Raw genomic sequence first — 21,799 nt, 5'->3', positions numbered from 1 at the left:
CTGCAAAGCTTCTGCAAGGCTAAAGACACCATCAATAAGACAAAAAAACCACCAACAGATTGGGAAAGGATCTTCACCTATCCTAAATCAGATAAGAGACTAATATCCAATATATATAAAGAACTCAAGAAGGTGGACTCCAGAAAGTCAAATAACCCCATTAAAAAATGGGGCTCAGAACTGAACAAAGAATTCTCACCTGAGGAATACCGAATGGCAGAGAAGCACCTGAAAAAATGTTCAACATCCTTACTCATCAGGGAAATGCAAATCAAAACAACCCTGAGATTCCACCTCACACCAGTCAGAATGGCTAAAATCAAAAATTCAGGTGACAGCAGATGCTGGCGAGGATGTGGAGAAAGAGGAACACTCCTCCATTGTTGGTGGGATTGCAAGCTTGTACAACCACTCTGGAAATCAGTCTGGCGGTTCCTCAGAAAATTGGACATAGTACTACCGGAGGATCCAGCAATACCTCTCCTGGGCATATATCCAGAAGATGTCCCAACCGGTAAAAAGGACACATGCTCCACTATGTTCATAGCAGCCCTATTTATAATAGCCAGAAGCTGGAAAGAACCCAGATGTCCCTCAACAGAGGAATGGATACAGAAATCATGGTACATTTACACAATGAAGTACTACTCAGCTATTAAAAAAAATGAATTTATGAAATTCATAGCCAAATGGATGGACCTGGAGGGCATCATCTTGAGTGAAGTAACACAATCACAAAAGAACTCACACAATATGTATTCACTGATAAGTGGATATTAGCCCAAAACTTAGGATACCCAAGATATAAGATACAATTTACTAAACGCATGAAACTCAAGAAGAATGAAGACCAAAGTGTGGACACTGTGCCCCTTCTTAGAATTGGGAACAAAACACCCAGGGAAGGAGTTACAGAGACAAAGTTCGTAGCTGTGATGAAAGGATGGACCATTTAGAGACTGCCGTATCCAGGGATCCTTCCCATAAGCAGCTTCTAAACGCTGACACCATTGCATACACTAGCAAGATTTTGCTGAAAGGACCCAAATATAGCTGTCTCTTGTGAGACGATGCCGGGGCCTAGCAAACACAGGAGTGGATGTTCACAGTCAGCTATTGGATGTATCACAGGGCTCCCAATGGAGAAGCTAGAGAAAATACCCAAGGAGCTAAAGGGATCTGCAACCCTATAGTTGGAACAACATGATGAACTAACCAGTACCCCGGAGCTCTTGTCTCTAGCTGCATATGTATCGAAAGATGGCCTAGTCGGCCATCATTGGAAAGAGAGGCCCATTGGACTTGCAAACTTTATATGCCCCAATATAGGGGAATGCCAGGGCCAAAAGAATGGGAATGGGTGGGTAGGGAAGTGGGGGGCGCTATGGGGGACTTTTGGGATAGCATTGGAAATGTAACTGAGGAAAATATGTAATAAAAATATTAAAAATTAAAAAAAATAGCCAAGTAATATCCCATTGTGTAACTGAACCACACTTTCTGTAGCCATTTTTCTGTTGTGGGACATCTGGGTTGTTTCCACCTTTTGGCAGCTATGAACATAGTGGAAGACATACCTCTGTGGCTTGGTGGGGAACCTTTTGGGTATATGTCCAGGAGTATAGCTGAGTCTTCAGGTAGATCTATTTGCAATTTTCCAAGGAACATCCAGATTGATTTCCAGAGTGGTTTTACCACTTTGCAATCCCACAAACAATAGAGGAGTGTTCCTCTTTCTCCACATCATCACCAGCTTGTACTGTCACCTGAGGTTTTTATCTTGGACATTCTGATTGATATAAGGTGGAATCTCTGGGTAATTTTGATTTCATTTCCATGATGACTAAGGACTTGGAACATTACTTTAAGTGCTTCTCAGCCATTTGAGATTCCCCTGTTGTGAATTCTCTTCTTAATTCTATACTTTATTTTCGATTGGGTTGTTTGGATTTTTGGTGGTTACCTTCTTTGGTTCTTTATATATTTTGGATATTAGCCTGCTATAGGATGTGGGGTTAGTGAAGTTTTGTTTTTGTTTTTCGTTTTTGTTTTTTGTTTTGTTTTTTGTTTTTGCTTTTTGTTTTATTTTGGTTTGGCTTGGTTTGGTTTTAGCTTTTCGAGACAGGCTTTCACTGGATGTCCTGGAACTCACTCTGTAGACCAGACTGGCCTTGAACTAAGAAATCTGCCTGCCTCTGCCTACGAAGTGCTGGGATTAAAGGTGTGTGCCACCACTGTGAAGATTTTTTTTCCCAATCTGTTGGTTGCCGATTTATCTTACTGACTATGTTCTTAACCTTACAGTAGCTTTCCAGATTCATGAGGTCCTATTTCTCGATTTTTTTTTAATCTTTGAGCCTGAGCCATTGGAGTTCTGTTTAGAAAACTTCCCCCTGTGCCAGTGAGTTCAAGTCTATTTACTACTTTCTCATCTATTAGATTCAGTGTACCTGGTTTTATGTTAATGTCCTTCACCCACTTGGATTTAAGCTTTCTGCAAGGTGACAAATATGGATGTATTTTCATTTTTCTACGTACAGATTGTCACTTAGACCAGTGCCACTTATTGAAGATGCTTTCTTTTTTCCATTGTATATTTTTGGCTTCCTTGGCAAAGATCAACTATCTGTAAGTGTGTAGTTTTATTTCTGGACCTTCAATTCTATTGCATTGATCAATGTATCTGTCCATGAACCAATACCCTGCAGTTTTGATCACTATTCTTCTGCAGTATAGCTTGAGGTCAAGGATGGTCATTTCCCCTTAAGTCTTTTATTGAAAATGGATATATTACTGAATCATTTCTAAAGATATAATTCAATACTTAGCAAATACTGATGGCATTATTTACAGAATTAGAAGAAATACCCTAATATTCAAATGGAGACACAAAGACCCTAACCTGAAAGAGAATCTGACAAAACCCATTGCTGGAGAAATCTCAATACTAGATCTTAAATTGCACTACATTCTCATAGTGCCTAATATCGCATGATATTTGCACAGAAACGAACATAAGAACCACAGGATAGAGATGGGAACAAACAAAGGCTGCACTGCAGATGTCTGATTGTGAACAAAGGGAGAAAATCACAGGCTGGAACATAGACAGCTTCTTTAAAGACTGGTTCTAGGGGAAGTAGATGTCCATATGCAGAAGATGCAAGCAGATCTTTCTCTCTCACCCTAAAATCAATTAAAATGAACCAAAGGTCTTAATCAAATCCTGCAAATTTGAATCTAGCAGAGAAAAACTGAATGAAAAAACGTTAAGGTAGAGGCACAAGCAGCTTCCGTCCCACTGAGTATGCGGGTTCTTCTCTCATTTCCCTATGCTCTTTCTCCACCTTCTCAGGAAATCATTTGTCTTTCTTACTAGTTTTTCATTTTCAAAAAGTGACAGCACACCATCAAAGTTTGCTATGCAGCATATTTTATTGATGTGATAGTTAACATATTTGTGCATTGACTAAATTTAAGATAGTTACTACTTTTATTTCTTTACATTATAGCACTTCATCTAAGTTGGAAAATGACTGATGGATAAGATTTATATTACTATATTTATTATATTTATTATAATATATTATATTATTCCAGATTTATAAAATTACTTTTTCCTATGAGTTTTATATATTAAATATTTACTTACTGCTTGGGCATGAACTCAGCAGACCGTCCGAAGGTCCCAAGAGGACTCTCCACACCACAGACACCCTAGCACACCCAGGATCTTAGGATCACTGGTGAGTGGAATGCAACATCTGTTCCAAAACAACCCAGAGGGTCATGGACCAGCAAAAAGAGGGACATAGGAAACCCACCCAACCAGCAGCTGTGGTTCATTCCAGTTGGAGCCAGCCCTGCAACACCTTGGACATGAACTCTGTGGACAGTCCCAAAGTCCAAGAGGACTCTGCATGCCACAGGAGCACTAGAATACCCAGGATCTTAGGATCACTGAGGAGAGTCCACCTCCAGAAAGGGCTCTGACCCTGGGACTCAGATGAGAAAACCATCTTGTATCCTGGGTCTCTCAGATACCAGTCCGCACAGGAAAGCTCGTGGCCTGCAGAAGCAACAGAGCTTCATGGACAGGGTCTCTTCAGGCCTTCATCTCCAGCCAAGAGGTGGATCTGAGCTCCAGAACTCTTTGCACCTTCCCTGCAAGAGGAGAGCTTGCATGCAGAGAGTGCTCTGACCACTAGGATTCAGGAGAGAGTTGGACTCCCAAGAGTACTGAGTGAGGCTAACAGAATCACAGGAGAAACAAGCTCCACCCAGAGGCAGCAAGAACATATAACACCACTGATTACCAGAATCTTACTAACAGAAACCAAGACCATTTGGCATCATCAGAACCCAGTATGCCCACCACAGAGAATCCTAGATACCCCAACACACCCGAAAAGCAAGATTTGTATTTAAAATCATATCTCATGATGCTGGTAGAGGATTTTAAGAAGGGTGTTAATAACTCACTTAAAGAAATACAGGAGAACATTGCTAAACAGGTAGAAGTCCTTCAAGAGAAAGCACAAAAATCCCTCAAAGAATTACAGGAAAACACTGATAAACAGGTAGAAGACCTTAAAGAGGAAACACAAAAATCCCTTAAAGAATTACAGGAAAACACAACCAAACAGGTGATGGAATTGAACAAAACCATCCAGGATCTAAAATTGGAAGTAGAAACAATAAAGAAAACCCAAAAGGAGACAACTATGGAGATAGAAATCCTAGGAAAGAAATCAGGAACCATAGAGCATCAGCAAGAAAATACAAGAGATTGAAAAGAGAATCTCAGGTACAGAAGATTCCATAGAAAACATGGACACAACAATCAAAGAAAATGCAAAAAGATCCTACTTAAAACAACCAGAAAATCCAGGACACGATGAGAAGACCAAACCTAAGGATAATAGGTATAGATGAGAATGAAGATTTTCAACTTAAACGGCCAGCAAATATCTTCAAAAAAATATAAAAGAACACTTCCCTAACCTAAAGAATGACATGCCCATGAGCACACAAGAAGCCTACAGAACTACAAGTAGACTGGACCAAAAGAGAAATTTTCCTCCCGACACATAATGATCAGAACAACAACTGCACTGAATAAAGATAGAATATTAAAAGCAGTAAGGGGAAAAGGTCAAATAACATAAAAAGGCAGACCTATTAGAATTACACCAGAATTCACACCAGAGACTATGAAAGCCATAACATCCTGGACAGATGTTATACAGACCCTAAGAGAACACAAATGACAGCCTAGGCTACTATACCCAGCAAAACTCTCAATTATCATAGATTGAGAAACCAAAGTATTCCATGACAAAAACAAATTCACACAATATCTTTTTACGAATCCAGCTCTTCAAAGGTTAATAAAGAGAAAACTCCAGCAGAAGGAGGGAAATTACGCCCTAGAAAAAGCAAGAAAACAATCCTTCAACAGAGACAACCACACAAACAGAATCCCAATTCTAACAAAAAAAAAAAAACAGGAAGCAATAATTATTTTTCCTTAATATCACTTAATATCAATGGACTCAATTCCCAAATGACAAGACATAGACTAACAGACTGGCTACATTAAACAGGACCCAACATTTCCCTGCATACAGGAAACCTACCTCAGAGACAAAAACAGATACTGCCTCAGAGTAAAAGTCTGGAAAATAATTTTCCAAGAAAATGGTCTGAATAAACAAGCTGGAGTAGCCATACTAATATCGAATAAAATTGGCTTCTAACCCAAAGACAAGGAGGGGCACTTCATACTCATTAAAGGTAAAATCTTCCAAGATGAACTCTCAAATCTGAATATCTATGCTCCAAATGCAAGGGCAGCCACATTCATTAAGGAAACTCTAGTAAAGCTCAAACCACACATTGCACCTTAAACAATAATAGTGGAAGACTTCAACACCCCACTCTCATCAATTGACAGATCCTGGAAACAAACTAGAAAGAGGCACATTGAAACTAACAGAAATTGTGAAACAAATGCATTTAACAGACATGTACAGAATAATTTATCCTAAAACAAAAAGGATATATCTTCTTCTCAGCACCTCATGGTACCTCCTCCAAAATTGACCATATCATTGGTCCCAAAACAGGCAACAACAGATACAAAAATATTGAAATTATCCCATATATCCTGTCAGATCACCAAGGCTGATCTTCACCAACAACATAAATAATAGAAAGCCAACATTCACATGAAAGCTGAACAACACTCTATTCAATAACTTGGTCAAGGAAGAACTAAAGAAAGATTAAAGATTGTAGAGGTTAATGAAAATGAAGCCACAACATACCCAAACTTATGGAACACAATGAAAGTAGTATAAGAGGAAAACTCATAGCTCTTAGTGACACCAAAAAGAAACTAGAGAGAGCATGCACTAGCAGCTTGATAGCACACCTAAATGCTCTAGAACAAAAGGAAGCAAATTCACCCAAGAGGAGTAGACTGCAGGAAATAATCAAACTTAGGGCTGAAATCAACCAAGTAGAAACAAAAAGCACTATGCAAAGAATCAAACAAACCATGAGCATATTCTTTGAGAAAATCAACAAGATATATAAACCTTTAGACAGACTAACTAGAGGGCACAGGGACAGTATACTAATTAACAAAATCAGAAATGAAAAAGTAGACATCACAACAGAACCTGAGGAAATCCAAAACATCATCTGATCCTACTACAAAAGGCTATGCTCAATAAAATTGGAAAACCTGGATGAAATGCACAAATTTCTAGACAGACACCAGGTACCAAAGTTAAATCAGGGTCATATTAATGATCTAAACAGTCCCATTTCCTGTAAAGAAATGGAAGCAGTCATTAATCATCTCCCAACCAAAATAAAAGCCCAGGACCAGATGGGTTTAGTGCGAGTTCTATCAGACTTTCAAAGAAGGCCTAATTCCAATCTCCTCAAACTATTCCACAAAATAGAAACAAAAGGTATTTTACCCAAGTCACTCTATGAAGCCACAATTTCTCTGATACCTAAACCACATAAAGACCTGTAGTGGCTATTCCTGATTGTCAACTTGATATTTGGAATGAACTACAATTCAGAATTGGAAGGGTCACCAGTGACCCTAATCTGGAGGCTGAGAGATAGAAGTTTCTCACCTGGATCGTGGTATGGAAATCTTGAGGCATAGTGACTATGGATTCCAGTGGATTAAGACAGGGAGACCTCCAAGTTCAAGGTCATCTGGAATTAAAGGTGTGGTGGCACACGCCTTTAATCTGGGCTACACCTTCTGATGGAGCCCATATAAGGACATTGGAAAAAGGGAATTGCTCTCTCGCTCTTTCAACTGCTTGTGGTGTGGGACTGAGCAACTGCTAGATCCTTGGAATTCCATTCACAGCAACTACTGAACCATTGTTGGGAATTGGACTGCAGATTGTAAGTCATCAATAAATTCCTTTACTATATAGAGACTATCCATAAGTTCTGTGACTCTAGAGAGACCTGACTAATATAAGACCCAACAAAGAAAGAGAACTTCAGACCAATTTCCCTTATTTTGCAATGTCAATGCAAAAATACTCAATAAAATCCTTTCAAACTGAATCCAAGAACACATCAAAACGATCATCCATTATGATCAAGTAGGTTTCATCTCAGGGATGCAGGGATGGTTCAATATAGGGAAATCCATCAACGTAATTCACTAGATAAACAAACCCAAAGACAAAAACCACATGATCATCTCGTTAGATGCTGAGAATTCATTTGACAAAATCAAATACCCATTCATGACAAACATCTTGAAAGATCAGGAATTCAAGGCCCATACATAAACACAATAAAAGCAATATACAACAAACCAGTAGCCAACATCAAACTAAATAGAGAGAAACAAAGCAATCACACTAAAATCAGTGACTAGACAAGGCTGCTCACTTTCCACTTACCTATTCAATATAGTACTTGAAGTCCTAACCAGAGCAATTAGACAACAAAAGGAGGTCAAGGGAATATAAATTGGAAAGGAAGAAGGAAAAATATCATTATTTGCAGATGATATGATAGTATATATAAGTGACCCTAAAAATTCCACCAGAGAACTCCTAAACCTGATAAACAGCTTCAGTGCAATAGCTGGATATAAAATTAACACGAACAAATCAGTGGCCTTTCTCTACACAAAGGATAAACAGGATGAGAAAGAAATTAGAGAAACAACACCCTTCACAATAGTCACAAACAATATAAAATACTTTGGTGCGACTCTAAGGAAGTGAAATATCTGTGTGATAAGGACTTCAAGTCTTTGAAGAAAGAAATCAAAGAGGATCTGAGAAGATGGGAAGATCTCCAATGCTCATGGATTGGAATGGCTGTCTTGACAAAAGCAATCTACAGATTGAATGCAATCCCCATCAAAATTCCAACTCAATTCTTCACAGAGTTAGAAAGGGCAATTTGCAAATTCATCTGGATTAACAAAAAACCTAGGACAGCAAAAACTATTCTCAGTGATAAAAGAACCTCTGGTGAAATTACCATGCCTCAACTCAAGCTGTACTACAGAGCAATTGTGATAAAAACTGCATGGTACTGGTACAGGGACAGACAGGTAGATCAAAGGAATAGAATTAAAAACCCAGAAATGATCCCACACACCCATGGTAACTTGATCTTTGACAAAGGAGCTAAAACCATCCATTGGAACAAAAGACAGCATTTTCAACAAATGGTGCTGGCTCTACAGGCGATAATCATGTAGAAGAATGCAAATTGACCCATTCTTATCTCCTTGTACAAATCTCAAGTCTAAGTGGATCAAGGAACTCCACATAAAACCAAAGACACTAGAACTTATAGAGGAGACAGTGGGAAAAAGCCACGAAGATATGGGCACAGGGGAAAAATTCTTGAACAGAACAGCATTGGCTTGTACTGTAAGATCAAGAATCAACAAATGGGACCTCATAAAATTGCAAAGCTTCTGTAAGGCAAAGGGCACTGTCAATAAGACAAAAAGATTGGGAACAGATTGGGAAAGGATCGTTACCAATCCTAAATCTGATAGGGGACTAATATCCAATATATATAAAGGAGAAGATGGACTCCAGAAAATCAAATAACATCATTAAAAAATGGGGTAAAAGCTAAACAAAGAATTCTCAACTGAGGAATACCAAATGGCTTAGAAGCACCTGAAAAAAATGTTCAACATCCTTAATCATCGGGGAAATGCAAATCAAAACAACCCTGAGATTCCACCTCACACCAGTCAGTATGGCTAATATCAAAAATTCAGGTGATAGAAGTTACTGCAAGGATGGGGAGAAAGAAGAACGCTCCTCCATTGCTGGTGGGATTGCAAGCTTTTACAACCAGTCTGGAAATCAGTCTGGTGGTTCCTCAGAAAATTGGACATAGTACTATTGGAAGATTCAGCAATACCTCTCCTGGGCATGTACCGAGAAAATGTTCCAACTTTTAATAAGGACACATGCTCCACTCTGTTCATAGCAGCCTTTTTAAAAATAGTCAGAAGCTGGAAAGAACCCAGATGTCCCTCAATAGAGGTTGGATACAGAAAATGTGGTCCATTTACATAATGGAATACTACTCAGCTATTAAAAACAATAAATTTATGAAATTCTTAGACAAATAGATGGATCTGGAGGATATCATCCTGAGTGAGGTAATCCAATCACAAAAGAAGACACATGATATTTACTCACTGATAAGTGGATATTAGCCCAGAATCTGAGAATACCCAAGATATAATTTGCAAAACACAGGAAACTCAAGAAGGAAGATCAAAGTGTGGATATTTCATTCCTCCTTAGAATTGGGAACAAAATACCCATTGAGGGAGCTACAGAGACAAAATTTGTAGCTGAGACAGAATGAAGGACCATCCAGAGACCGCCCCATTCAGGGATCCATCCCATAAACAGCCACCATACCCAGACACTATTGCATATGAGAGCAAGACTTTGCTGAAAGGACCCTGATATAGCTGTGTCCTATAAGGCTATGCCAGTGCCTGGCAAATAAAGAAATGGATGCTTACAGTCATCTATTTTATGGAACACAGAGCCCCCAATGGAAGAGCTGGAGAAAGTTTCCAAGGTTCTGAAGGGGTCTGCAATCCTATAGGAGGAACAACAATATGAACTAACCAGTACCCTCATAGCCCATGTCTCTAGCTGCATATGTAGCAGAAGATGGCCTAGTTGGCCATCTTTGGGAGGAGAGGCCCTTGGTCTTCCTAAGACTATATTCACCAGTATAGGGAAATGCCAGGGCCAGGAAGCAGGAGTGGGTGGGTTGGGGAATAGGGCGGGGGAGGTATTGGGGACATTTCAGATAGCATTTGAAATATGAATGAAGAAAATATCTTAAAAAATGGGGGGGATTATTTTTTTTTACTTACTAATTTCAGTTTTAAATAATTACTTTATAATTTCTTTTAGGATAGATTTCCTACTCTTCCAAACAATCTAATGTATTCACCATTATTTTCTAGAGAGAAAAGAACTTTGAATTTGAAAGGAAGTAAAGAGGAGTATATGGGAGGGTGTGGAGATAGATAAGGAACAGGGAAATGATGAAAACATGATTTAATCTCAGAAAATAAAAACAAAATTTAAATACGTTGTCATATAGTATAAGTTTTCTGCTGAGAAGTAGATTAATTCTTAAATCTGAGATCTTATATGTTATTTATTTTCCTTTATTCCCTTTTGAATAATTTATGTTTTATCTCTGAGAACTAGGTTATAGTATAATTTCCATAGACTTTGTTGAATATAAACTGTTGGATGACATTTGATCTTATTATGTCTGAGTAGATATATAATTTTGATTTTAGCGATTTTTATTTCTTTGAAAATATTTTGATATCTTTGACATATTGGTGGCTCACATGAATTCCAACAATTTCAATATTTGTTCCTTTTATTCACTTATTATTCTGCCTCATTTTTATTATTTTTCAATTAGGCATTTTCAAATTGCCTGCTACAAACTCACTAACTCTTCAAATGTATCTATTATACTACTGATGCTTTAATTTCACTTTGTGTACTTTACATATCAGGATAAATTTTTGGCTTGCATCTCTATGTTCCGTTTTATAGAAGCATAAAATCACATACCTATACTTTATTTTTTATGATGGTGAGTGTGTGGTGGGGGGAGATGGGAGTGTAGGTGTGTATGTATATAAACAATTGCCTATGAAAGGAAGGCACAGGCAGTTGTGACCAACCCAGGTATTGTGCAAGAATGGTATGCATTTTTAGCTACTAACACATCTCTTTAGAAACTTATTTTTGAGAATATTTTTTCTTGAGGAACCTCCACAATAATGTTCCAAGTTTATATTGCCAACAGTGAGTAAAGGCCTTTCTATTTCCACATCCTCATGAGCATTCATTCTCTTGATTATTGCTGTTCTGATCAAGTTGAGATGGAATATAAAAGCAAACTCCATTTTCATTTCCTTAATATTAAAATATTTTAAACATTTTTCAAATATTTATTGTCTACCTGTATTTTCTTAGAAACTTACTATTCGAAATATTAACCTATGTTCTAATAGTGAATACATAAGAGAAATCTTACTGACAGGACTCCAAAAGCAAGGGCAATAAGATCAAGAACTAATTAATGGGAGCTCATGAACCTGAAAATAAGGCAAAGCAAGCAACACATCATTGAAGCAAAGCAGCAGCGAAAGGAACAATTAAAAAGCAATTATATGTCCAATAAAATGTTAGTAACTACAGTATATAAGGGACTAAAACACTGAGCATCAGAAAATAACCCAATTCATAGTGGTGTGCAGAACTCAGCAGAGAGTCTTAAATGATAAAATGCAAAGGGTTGGTTGAGTTGAAAGGAATTCTCAACAACTTTATCCATTACAGAAATGCAAATTAGCACTATTTTGAGATTTCTTCTCATACCAGTCACATCTATCAAGATCAATAAAACAAATGACAGCACATGCTGATTAGCGTGCACACTAGTACAGTCAGTACATGAAATTAGAGTTAAGGTTCTATCAGGAACTTGAGTGTCAATCTACATCAATCCAAATATACTACTATTTAATAAATACCAACAGATTCTACTGTAATTCTTGTTCATTCACATCTGTTGATTTGTGTTCTACAAAATGAATAACCGCAGAAGTTAGATTCCCACCAAGGTGCCAGCAAGAACACAATCTCCCCCCAAAAAAGGGAAATACACACAATGTTATAGATATTTAAGCAATAAATTAGAATGGGAGGAATAAAGAGGGAAGATGATTTGTGGACAGATAAAGGAAGAAATATAAGGGGCAGGATCTAACACTAAAGTCCTTTTCAAATCCAACATGGAAACATACTACATTTAATTTATTCCTGGGACATGATGGCATAAGACATCTAGCTGGGGCATTGTCCCACCAATTATTCGCTGAATCTATTTGAACTCTTTTCATACATTTATCTATTTCTAAGCTTCTACAATAGTACAGTAGTGTGTTTCCATGGGAGCCTTGATATTATGTTATTTTTTCCATTTATTCAAAAAACAGAACAAAAATGAAACACTCACAGAGAAACAAAAATCAAAACAAATGAGGAAAAGATAAATAACACAAAGAGTTCATTTTATATTGGTTAGAAACTAGCCATGGGACCTACTGTGGAGTGTGGTTGTTACATGTACTGACATTCTGCTGTAGAAAACATATTGTCTCTAGGTATATAACATCATGTGGGTAGGGAGGTAGCTGTGAGGAGTTTGATGCAAGGAATAATATATTGTATGAAAAAATCTTTAAATTAAGTAATAAGCAAAATAAAACCTTCTATGTGTAATATACATAATTACTGTTATAATGTATTGAATGAGCATTGCATGTTTTTAAAAACAAAACATAAAAGGCTAATGAACATTTAAGTAATCATATTGATTATATTTTAAATAGTAAAAATATAAATGCATGATATAATCTTACTTATTTTTACATTTTATGTATACATCACACACCATTTAATACATTTTCTATGTATTATTCAATGAGTTTTCTATAAAAATAAACTAAATAGAATAGTAAATCATATGACTTACACTGCTTGCATAGCTTCTTGCACAGACATCTTAAAATTTAGCATTCCTCCTATAAAACCCAGACAGTATCCGACCCCTAGTGCAGCATCTACAAGAGCTTAAAAATAAAAACAGCACAAAAAGCTTAACAATAATACTTGGTCTTGTAAAATACAAGTGAACTATCTATGTTATCTATAATGTTTTCTTGCTATTCTCTATTGCTTAGCAGAGAGAAAATGAATAGGAACAGAGGAAAAAATAGGATTGGGTGTAAAAGAGAGGGAGAGAGAAATTTGTAAATAATTCTATAATGTATTCTAACAAGTTTCAAAATAATATGACAAGAAACTGGTTATAAATTCATGCAAGAGTTGATGATAGTTTTATAGTTGATCCTAGTCCTGAGCCACAATTGCTACTTCTTTGGGAGCAGTGATTCTGTTCTGTTAGGACTCTACAATGCTGGAGTGAGGACTGTTCTGATGACCTAAGTAATGTGATTTAATCAGTACTTAATGACTATGAATGTTAATTGTACCTAAGAAAATGTCAGAGAAACATCTAACTACTGACTGACAGTACAACTGGGTGGCATAGCATTTTATCTAATCAAGAAATAGATATTAATATAATTTAATTATTAACTTAATTTTATCTTATTTAATCTATATTTTAATGTAGCATAAATATATTTACATTCAATATGAAAATAAATAAATTATGTTTCCTTTATGATACCATAACATACATTCTCAAAGTAAATATAAGTTTATGTTTTAAAAATGAAGTCTAACCACTTACCTATGTGTCAGCCTCTGTAACAATACGATTCAGTTTAAAAACACTGTGGCTCTGTAGTACAGATTGAGGTCAGGAATGGTGATTCCTTCAAAAGGTCTTTTATTATTGAGAATGGTTTTTGCTATCCTGGGATTTTTGTTATTCCAACTGAATTTTTGAGAATTGCTATTTCTATCTCTGTAAATAATTGAGTTGGAATTTTGATGGGAATTGCATTGAATCTGTATATTGCTTTTGGTAAAATGGCCATTTTTACTATGGTAATCCTGCCAGTCTATGAGCATGAGAGATCTTTTCAATTTTATTCTTCAGGGACTTGAAGTTCTTATCATATGGATCTTTCACTTCCTTAGTTAGAGTCATACGAAAATATTTTATATAATTTGTGACTATTGTGAAGGGTGAAGTTTTGAAGATCCAGAAATAAACCCACACACCTATGGTCATTTGATCTTTGACAAAGAATACAAAACCATCCAGTGGAAAAAGAGCATTTTCAAGAAATAGTGTTGGATCAACTGGAACTCAGCATGTAGAAGAATGCAAATTGATCCATTCTTAGATCCTTGTACAAAGGTAAAGTCCAAGTAAATAAAAAACCTCCACATAAAACCAGATATGCTGAAACTAATAGAAAAGAACCTAGGAAAAAACATCAAGCACATTGGCACAGGGCAAGTTTTCCTGAATAGAACACCAATGGCTTATGCTGTAAGATCAAGAATTGACAAATAAGACCTCAGAAAATTGAAAAGCTTCTGTAAGGCAAAGTACACTGTCAATAGGAAAAAACAGCAACGCACACATTGGGAAAAGGTCTTTACCAAACCTCCATCCAAGAGAGGATAACATAAAAAATTATAAAAAGAACTCAAGAAGTTAGACTAGAGAAAACCAAATAATCCTATTAAAAAAATGGGGTACAGAGCTGAACAAAAAATTATCAACTAAGGAATCTCAAATGGCTGAGAAGCACTTAAAGAAATGTTTAACATCCTTAGTCATATGGGAAATGCAAATCAAAAGGACCCTGAGATTCCTTCTCACACAAATCAAAATGGCTGAGATTAAAAAAACCATGCAGGTGACAAAAGATGTTGGCAAGGATGTAGAGAAAGAGGAAAACTCCTCCATTGTTGATGGGACTACAAGCTGGTAAAACTTTGGAAATCAATCTGGTGGTTCCTGAGAAAATTGTTCTACCTGAAGGTCCACCTATACCACTACTAGACATATACCCAAAAGATGCTCCAACATATAGCAAGGACACATACTCTACTATGTTTATAGCAGCCATATTTATAATATCCTTAAGCTAGAAACAACCCAAATGTCCCTCAACAGAACAGTAGATAAAGGAAATGTGGGCTACTAAAATCAATGACTTCATGAAATTCACAGGCAAATGGGTAGAAATAGAAAATATCATCCTAAGTATGGTAACCAAAAAAAAAAAAAAAAAAAAAAAAAGAACACAAAGGGAATATACTCACTGATAAGTGCATATTATCCCAAAAGCCCAGAATATCCACAATACAACCCATAAACCATATAGAGCTTAAGAAGAAGGAAGAACAAAATGTAAGTGCTTCAATCCTACATAGAACTGGGAACAAAATAAACACAGGTGGTTAGAGGAAAGGAGGGGCGTGGAAGGGAGAGAGGAAGGTGAGGGAAAAGGTGGGTAGAATCAGGTATTGGAAGGGACAAGAAAGAAAACTGCATAGAAAAATATAACATTGGAGGATGGGGAACTGAGGTAGCCACTATAAAGTTCCAGACTCCAGGGAAGCAACAGGCTCCCATGACCTAATGCCAATGACTTTAGCATAAATACCCAACAAAGAGAAGACACAACCTGTAGAGACCACCTCCAGTAAATAGGCAGGGCCCCTAGTTGTGGGACGGGGCTAACTACTCTACTCAAAACTTTTAATTAAGAAATGTTCCTATACTAAGGAAAAATCAGAGACAAAAACAAAATTAAAACAAAGACTGAAGGAAAGGCCATTCAGAGACTGCCCCACATAGAGATCCACCCATCTGCATACATCAAATCCCAACACTATTGCTGATACCAAGAAGTGCTTTCTGGCAGAAGTCTGATATGTCTTTCTGAGAAGTTTTACCAGCACCTGACCAATACACATGCAGATACAGCCAACAACTGGACTGAGCCTGGGGATCCCAATGGAAGAGCTATAGGAAGGACTGAAGGACCTGAGGGTATTGCAACTGCATAAGAAGAGCAATATCAACTAAACGAACCACCCAGAGCTCTCAGGAACTAAACCACCAACCAAAGAGTATACTTGAAGGGAGCCAGGACTCTAGATACATATGATGCAGAATATCTCCTTATCAGATATCCATAGGAGGGGAGGGAGGCCTGATGTGCCAGCATAGGGGGACGATAAAGGGTGACATGGGAGTAGGTAAGTGGGTAGAAGAGCACACTTATAGAGGCAGAGGGGAGGGTGGAGAGGGGAATGGAATGGGAGTTTTGTGGAGGGGTAACCTGGAAATGGGATATCATTCGAAATGTAAATAAATGAAATGATTAATAAAGAAGAGAGAGAGAGAGAGAGAGAAATGTCATTTAACATGTCTGAAAATACTTCACTCTTGCCTACCAGAATCAGAATCTAACACTGGTTACCAGGTAGATTATTTGGGATTGAATCGATGCTTATTTAATGCAGGAAAAAACTTACATAAGACAATGTAACATAGATGATACTGTGTGCAGCTATCTCCTTCTGTGCGCCACACCACCCACACCCCCGTACCCTTCTCAATACCCTCTCCTTAATCCTCCATATCCCTCTCCATTCTCTCAGGGAAAGAGAAATAGAGACATAGACAAAATGTTGCCACTTAAAACATTCCTATACTTTCTATTCTTGTAAAGCTTTTCAGTGACATTTAGCTGATTTAACTACAGTTCCAAATCTCATAATTAGATGTATCAATATGATTTTAAAATTATAAAACCAATTAGTACAATGTCATCATCTAGCCAACAGTATTTACCTGTCAGATAAACTACACAGAAATCTAATAATAATTCAAAATGGGGAATAAATCATTTTTTAAAAAACTTGCCTATATATAATCCAGATGAGTTTGTGGGAACGTGGTCAAAAATAAAGCTTGTGGCAAGTATATACAATGGCAAGCCTGCTATTCCATGGATACACTGCCCGAAGATGAAGATAAAGATACAAATTGATTTGTGTGGCATTACCGTTGGTTCACAAGCTTTAGGTATTTTTCCTTCCTCGCACAACTCTTTTAAATGATAAGAAATATATTTTACTGAATTGAGTTCAGAAATTAAATGTACATTTAATTTTTTAGTGCTACCAGCACCATGGTTTTCTTGTTAGACTGAGGTATAGTCATACAATCAATTGCTCATTATGTTCTAAATAGAAGTAGCATTAAAAGAAAATGGGTGGGAATACTGGAAGAGATATACAGATTATGAACTGGTATAGTTATTTACATGCAAAAGATTACACTTACAAAGATATTCTTATATAACTGCACATATATACATGCATAATACATATCACACTTGTTTTCCAATACTTTGCATTCTGTTCTGACATTTTTCTCCAGAATAAAAGCACTTGTAATGCCCTGGATAATCCACCATCTGAATTTAATTCCATGATTCTTTCTTTACAGTCTTTAAATTACATATACACTACTCATAGGATTAAATAATTTCCTATTTTAGAACCTCAGGTTTCTATACTATTGTGGTTTGTATATGACATAACTCTCTAAAGTCTTATGTATTCAATACATCATTCCCTGTTGATACTATTTGGAGAGTTCCTACAAGAGAGAGAGAGAGAGAGAGAGAGAGAGAGAGAGAGAGAGAGAGAGAGAGAGAGACTTGTCTCCAGAAGGTATATCTTGCTCTTTCATGCCTTCACTCTGCTTTGTTCCACCATGAGGTCAATTGACTTCCTTTGCGTACTACCAGTGTTCTGCCTGACCATGGCTCAAAGTCAGTGGGACTAGCCACCATGGAGGGAACACTCTGAAACCATGAATTAAAAAGACAAATTCCCTACTGTTACATTGTTTGTTTCTGACCTTTTTTGCACAGCAACAAGACAACTAAGTGTTCCTGGGATCATAAAGACAAAGTATTAAGTGATAAAGATTCCCATAGGCACTCTGTGGTCAATTACACATTTTACTTTAAAATCATTTGAATAACAGGTACTTTCTTAATTATCTTACATGGTAATAGGGTTTGTGTATTTACACTTGTTAGTAGACTAGCAGAACTAAGTCTGTAATAGTAAACTATAACTATTATGACAATCTTGGGTGAAACTAAATACTAAATACATGCTTGTAAAATGTTTAGAAACTAATAAAAGTACAACTTATTATACCAGTGAAATGGCATTTGGTGTAGTTTATGTGGAGCAATATATAACTCAGTGCAAAGTGGAAAGATGCACCAAAATTATGATTTAACTCAGCATATAACACGTTGTTTTTTAAATATATTCTGCATTCAATGGGATTTTAAGGCAATTTCATGCATGTATGTGATATATATTCCAATTTGATGTCATATCTTTACTTTTTCTCTCTGCCTCAGGCTCCCACTGATTGGCTTCCACTTTGCAACGCGATCCCTCTTCTACATTCACAGTGTTATTTTTTTAATGTCTCAATGTGTTGTGTTAGGTTTACTTGTAGGATTGTGGGTCATGCTCACCTTGTGAGGAATTCTACTGTTTCTCTCCTCCTTCCTCCTTCCTCCTTCCTCCTTCCTCCTTCCTCCCTCCTCCCTCTCCTTTCTCTCTCTCTCTCTCTCTCTCTCTCTCTCTCTCTCTCTCTCTCTCTCTCTCTCTCTCTCTCTCTCTCTCTCTCCCCTCTCTCTCTCTTGCTCTCTCTCTCCCTTCCCCACTCTCTCTCTCAGAGAAACATACTAGATACACATGTACATACACATCTACAGGAATGCACGGTGAGCTAATTTTCTCCCCATGATAGGTTGTTCACAGATGCTATCCTCGGGTAACTGATGTGCAGACACTCCCTGCTTCCATGAGTTCATGGCCTCTTCATGCCTAAGTTCAGTGTTTCACACAACGTCTCATGCCCTCTGCCCATTCAAGCTCTTTCCTTCTTCTGCCTCTTCTTCTGCAATCTTCTGAGATCCTTGTGGAACCCTTTTATTGCTGAGCCTATAACAGTCACCCTTTCTTAATTCTTATTCTTTTAGTCTTTCTGGCTAATGTCTTTTAGTATGTAATCCAAATAATCCTTTAAAACTCCTGTTGAAATGCTTTTGTTAAATATCTCAGTAGCCCTGTATGTGTTTCTTCTATAATTAACATGGACACTTCTTTAATATTTTCTCTCCTTTACAGCATGCAGACTCTCAATAAAGTTACAACTGTAGCCAAATTATGATTTTTGTGAGATCTCTAGCTATATTTTTGAGCTGAGGAAAATTATGTGACACTCAAAAGCCAATTTTACTCCATATTGAATAGACTATAGAAAGTCATTCAGGCTCATGACAGTCATAAAACACCTCCTGAGTCTATTCAATATGTCTTGTTCTAGAAAGTTGAATGTACTTGTCCACATACTACTATGGATCATATTTCTCAGCTTTCCACTGGATAACCTTTTTTAGTCTTTTAACAATAAAAACTAATTGTTCATTAAGAAAATTGAAGATTCTAAGTAACTTAATATCTAAGTAGCATACATAGAAATATCCAAAAGAAAAACTATCAAGAAGCGGGCTATGTTCAATACTACAAATGAGGATTATATGTCTAATTTCATAACACATAAGATTTATATGCAGTAAATAGTATTATAGTAAATAGCATGAGTTATGTTCATGAGTTGCCAAAAATTATTGTTCATTTGGGACTAAACCACCAACCAAAGAGTAAACATGGAGGGACCCATGTCTCCAGCAGCATATGTAGCTGAGGATGATGGCCTTATCTGGCATTAGTAGGAGGAGAGGCCCTTGGTCCTGTGAAGGCTTGATGCCCCAGTGTAAGGGTATGCCAGGGTAGTGTGGTGGGAGTAGACAGGTGGTGGGGGGAACACGTCCATAGAAGCAGGAGGAAGAGGGATGGGATACTGGGATTGCTGAGGGGAAACAGGGAAAGCAGATAACAACATTTGAAATGTAAATAAATAAAATATCCAATAAAAATAGAAAGTAAAGAAATTTTCAAACATGCTGATATTTTCCATCCAGCATAGGACAACTTAGGAGTTTAGTAAAAAGGAAAACAAAATCACTAGAATTCCCAAACAAACCAAAGCACCATGTAACAAACAAATAAAACAAACAAAACAAAACAAAACAAAAATACTACTGGTTTTTTCCCCCAAAGGTTACAATAGATTGTGGACAATGATGACTTTCACATGAATAGATCCATTAGTGAAGAACTAGCACTTGCAATTGGCAGCAGTAGATTCATCACAGGACTCAGGAGTCACCTGGCATAGGGAAAGGGGCACGTGCATGATTCACTCCCTAGGTTTCCAAGCAGGAGATAAAGAGATCAATGAGATAAAACAGCTGAGGGCACTCACTAGAGAATGTTGGAAAGATTTTGATATGTCATGTTGGCATACAGAAAACAGTCTGCAAATGAAGGAAAATAGAACTAATAGAACCAGAAGAAGCAGTTTTTCATTATCCACTGGTCCTAATGATAGAAAAGAAATTTGCCTTCATTCTGAGTAAGTATGAACCACTGGTGGGTATCATCAAGAACCTGAGCTCAGTATACCTGCTAAGACAGATGTGTGCATGGTCATTTTATATAAAGTTCTAGAAAACAAAGGTGATAATGAAGAATGGGTATATGAATTTGAGGAGAAAGTTCATTTTTCATTATGTATTCTCTGAACCTCTTTGGTATAGTCCACAGCTTTCTAATTTCTATTTGTTATCTATTCTAGTGTTTAATCATGAAAGCACAAAAAGGAAAGAGCAGAAAATAGAATTAGGAGACAGCAATAACGGAAGATGTGTAGATAAACAAATGGAAAGAAATCTCTCCCCTCTCCCTAGAGCCCTCCCTCCTTTACCCCCTCTGTGTGTGTGTGTGTGTGAGTGTGTGGAAGCCAATAACATCAGAGGCCAGAAGAATAGTACCCTTGTGGTGTAGTTATTTGTGTTTTCTGGCTGGATAATATCTATGCTTGAAAACAAACTCAGGTCCTGTGAGTAGTACATTTTTTTAATTACTGAATAGAATTTTTAATATTGATCATGACAAGTTCCTGAGGACTCCACTATTTCTGACCAGAATACTGTTAAGAGAACAAAGTAAGGAAATGCTTTTCATTATCTTCTTTTCATTAGTCATTTTATCATTGAAGCAAATACCAGTTCTATAAGTTTAAATGGCATTTTAAAACCATGTGCAATATACACTTCTTACATTTGTATGCATTTTGATATAAAAATAGTATGTAACTATTCTTATATCAAAATAGTTGTGGTTCATATTAACTACTTTTAAATTTAATATTGCATAAACTTAATAAACATAAACTTCAAAAACATTAATGCACGTGGATATGTGTCCTTTATTGGTTATTTCTTGATAAAAACCGGCTTAATCTGCCAATAAAACCCCATATAAGATAAGGAACAATCTGAGACAATAGTGTTAGAAGTATACTCCAAGGACATTTCAAGTAGATCTTATTTACTAGGAATAGCAAAAATTATGAAATCAACACTGAACAATTTCACAACACCACTATCTTTGTAGATTCAATTGGTAGTCAAAGAGTAGCATACAGCTTTTAAAAAGGAATAGCTTTCTAGTCACCCCTACATTCTATGTATGCTTATTCC

General features: G+C 36.8%; 1 protein-coding gene across 3 annotated transcripts in view; it reads right to left on the bottom strand.

The window, feature by feature from the left end:
• The window catches only part of LOC110294789 (solute carrier organic anion transporter family member 6C1-like), an 88,928-nt gene that overhangs the window by 64,549 nt on the left and 2,580 nt on the right, over nt 1-21,799 (bottom strand). For 2 of the 3 annotated variants that reach the window (XM_021163258.2, XM_021163273.2), the window contains exons 3-4: nt 17,017-17,202; nt 13,129-13,225 (exon numbers count right to left, since the gene is read on the bottom strand). In XM_021163258.2, coding sequence (XP_021018917.1) covers nt 13,129-13,225; nt 17,017-17,202 — 283 coding nt within the window. The remainder of the gene's footprint in view (nt 1-13,128; nt 13,226-17,016; nt 17,203-21,799) is intronic. The other variant, XM_021163266.2, reaches the window with a different exon arrangement.

The sequence above is a fragment of the Mus caroli genome, unplaced genomic scaffold, assembly GCF_978045245.1.
Source record: "Mus caroli unplaced genomic scaffold, Mus_caroli_1 scaffold_1, whole genome shotgun sequence".
NCBI classification, from domain to species: Eukaryota; Metazoa; Chordata; class Mammalia; order Rodentia; family Muridae; genus Mus; species Mus caroli.
The sequence above is the reverse complement of the archived record's forward strand: the minus strand, read 5'-3'. Positions and strand labels throughout refer to the sequence as shown.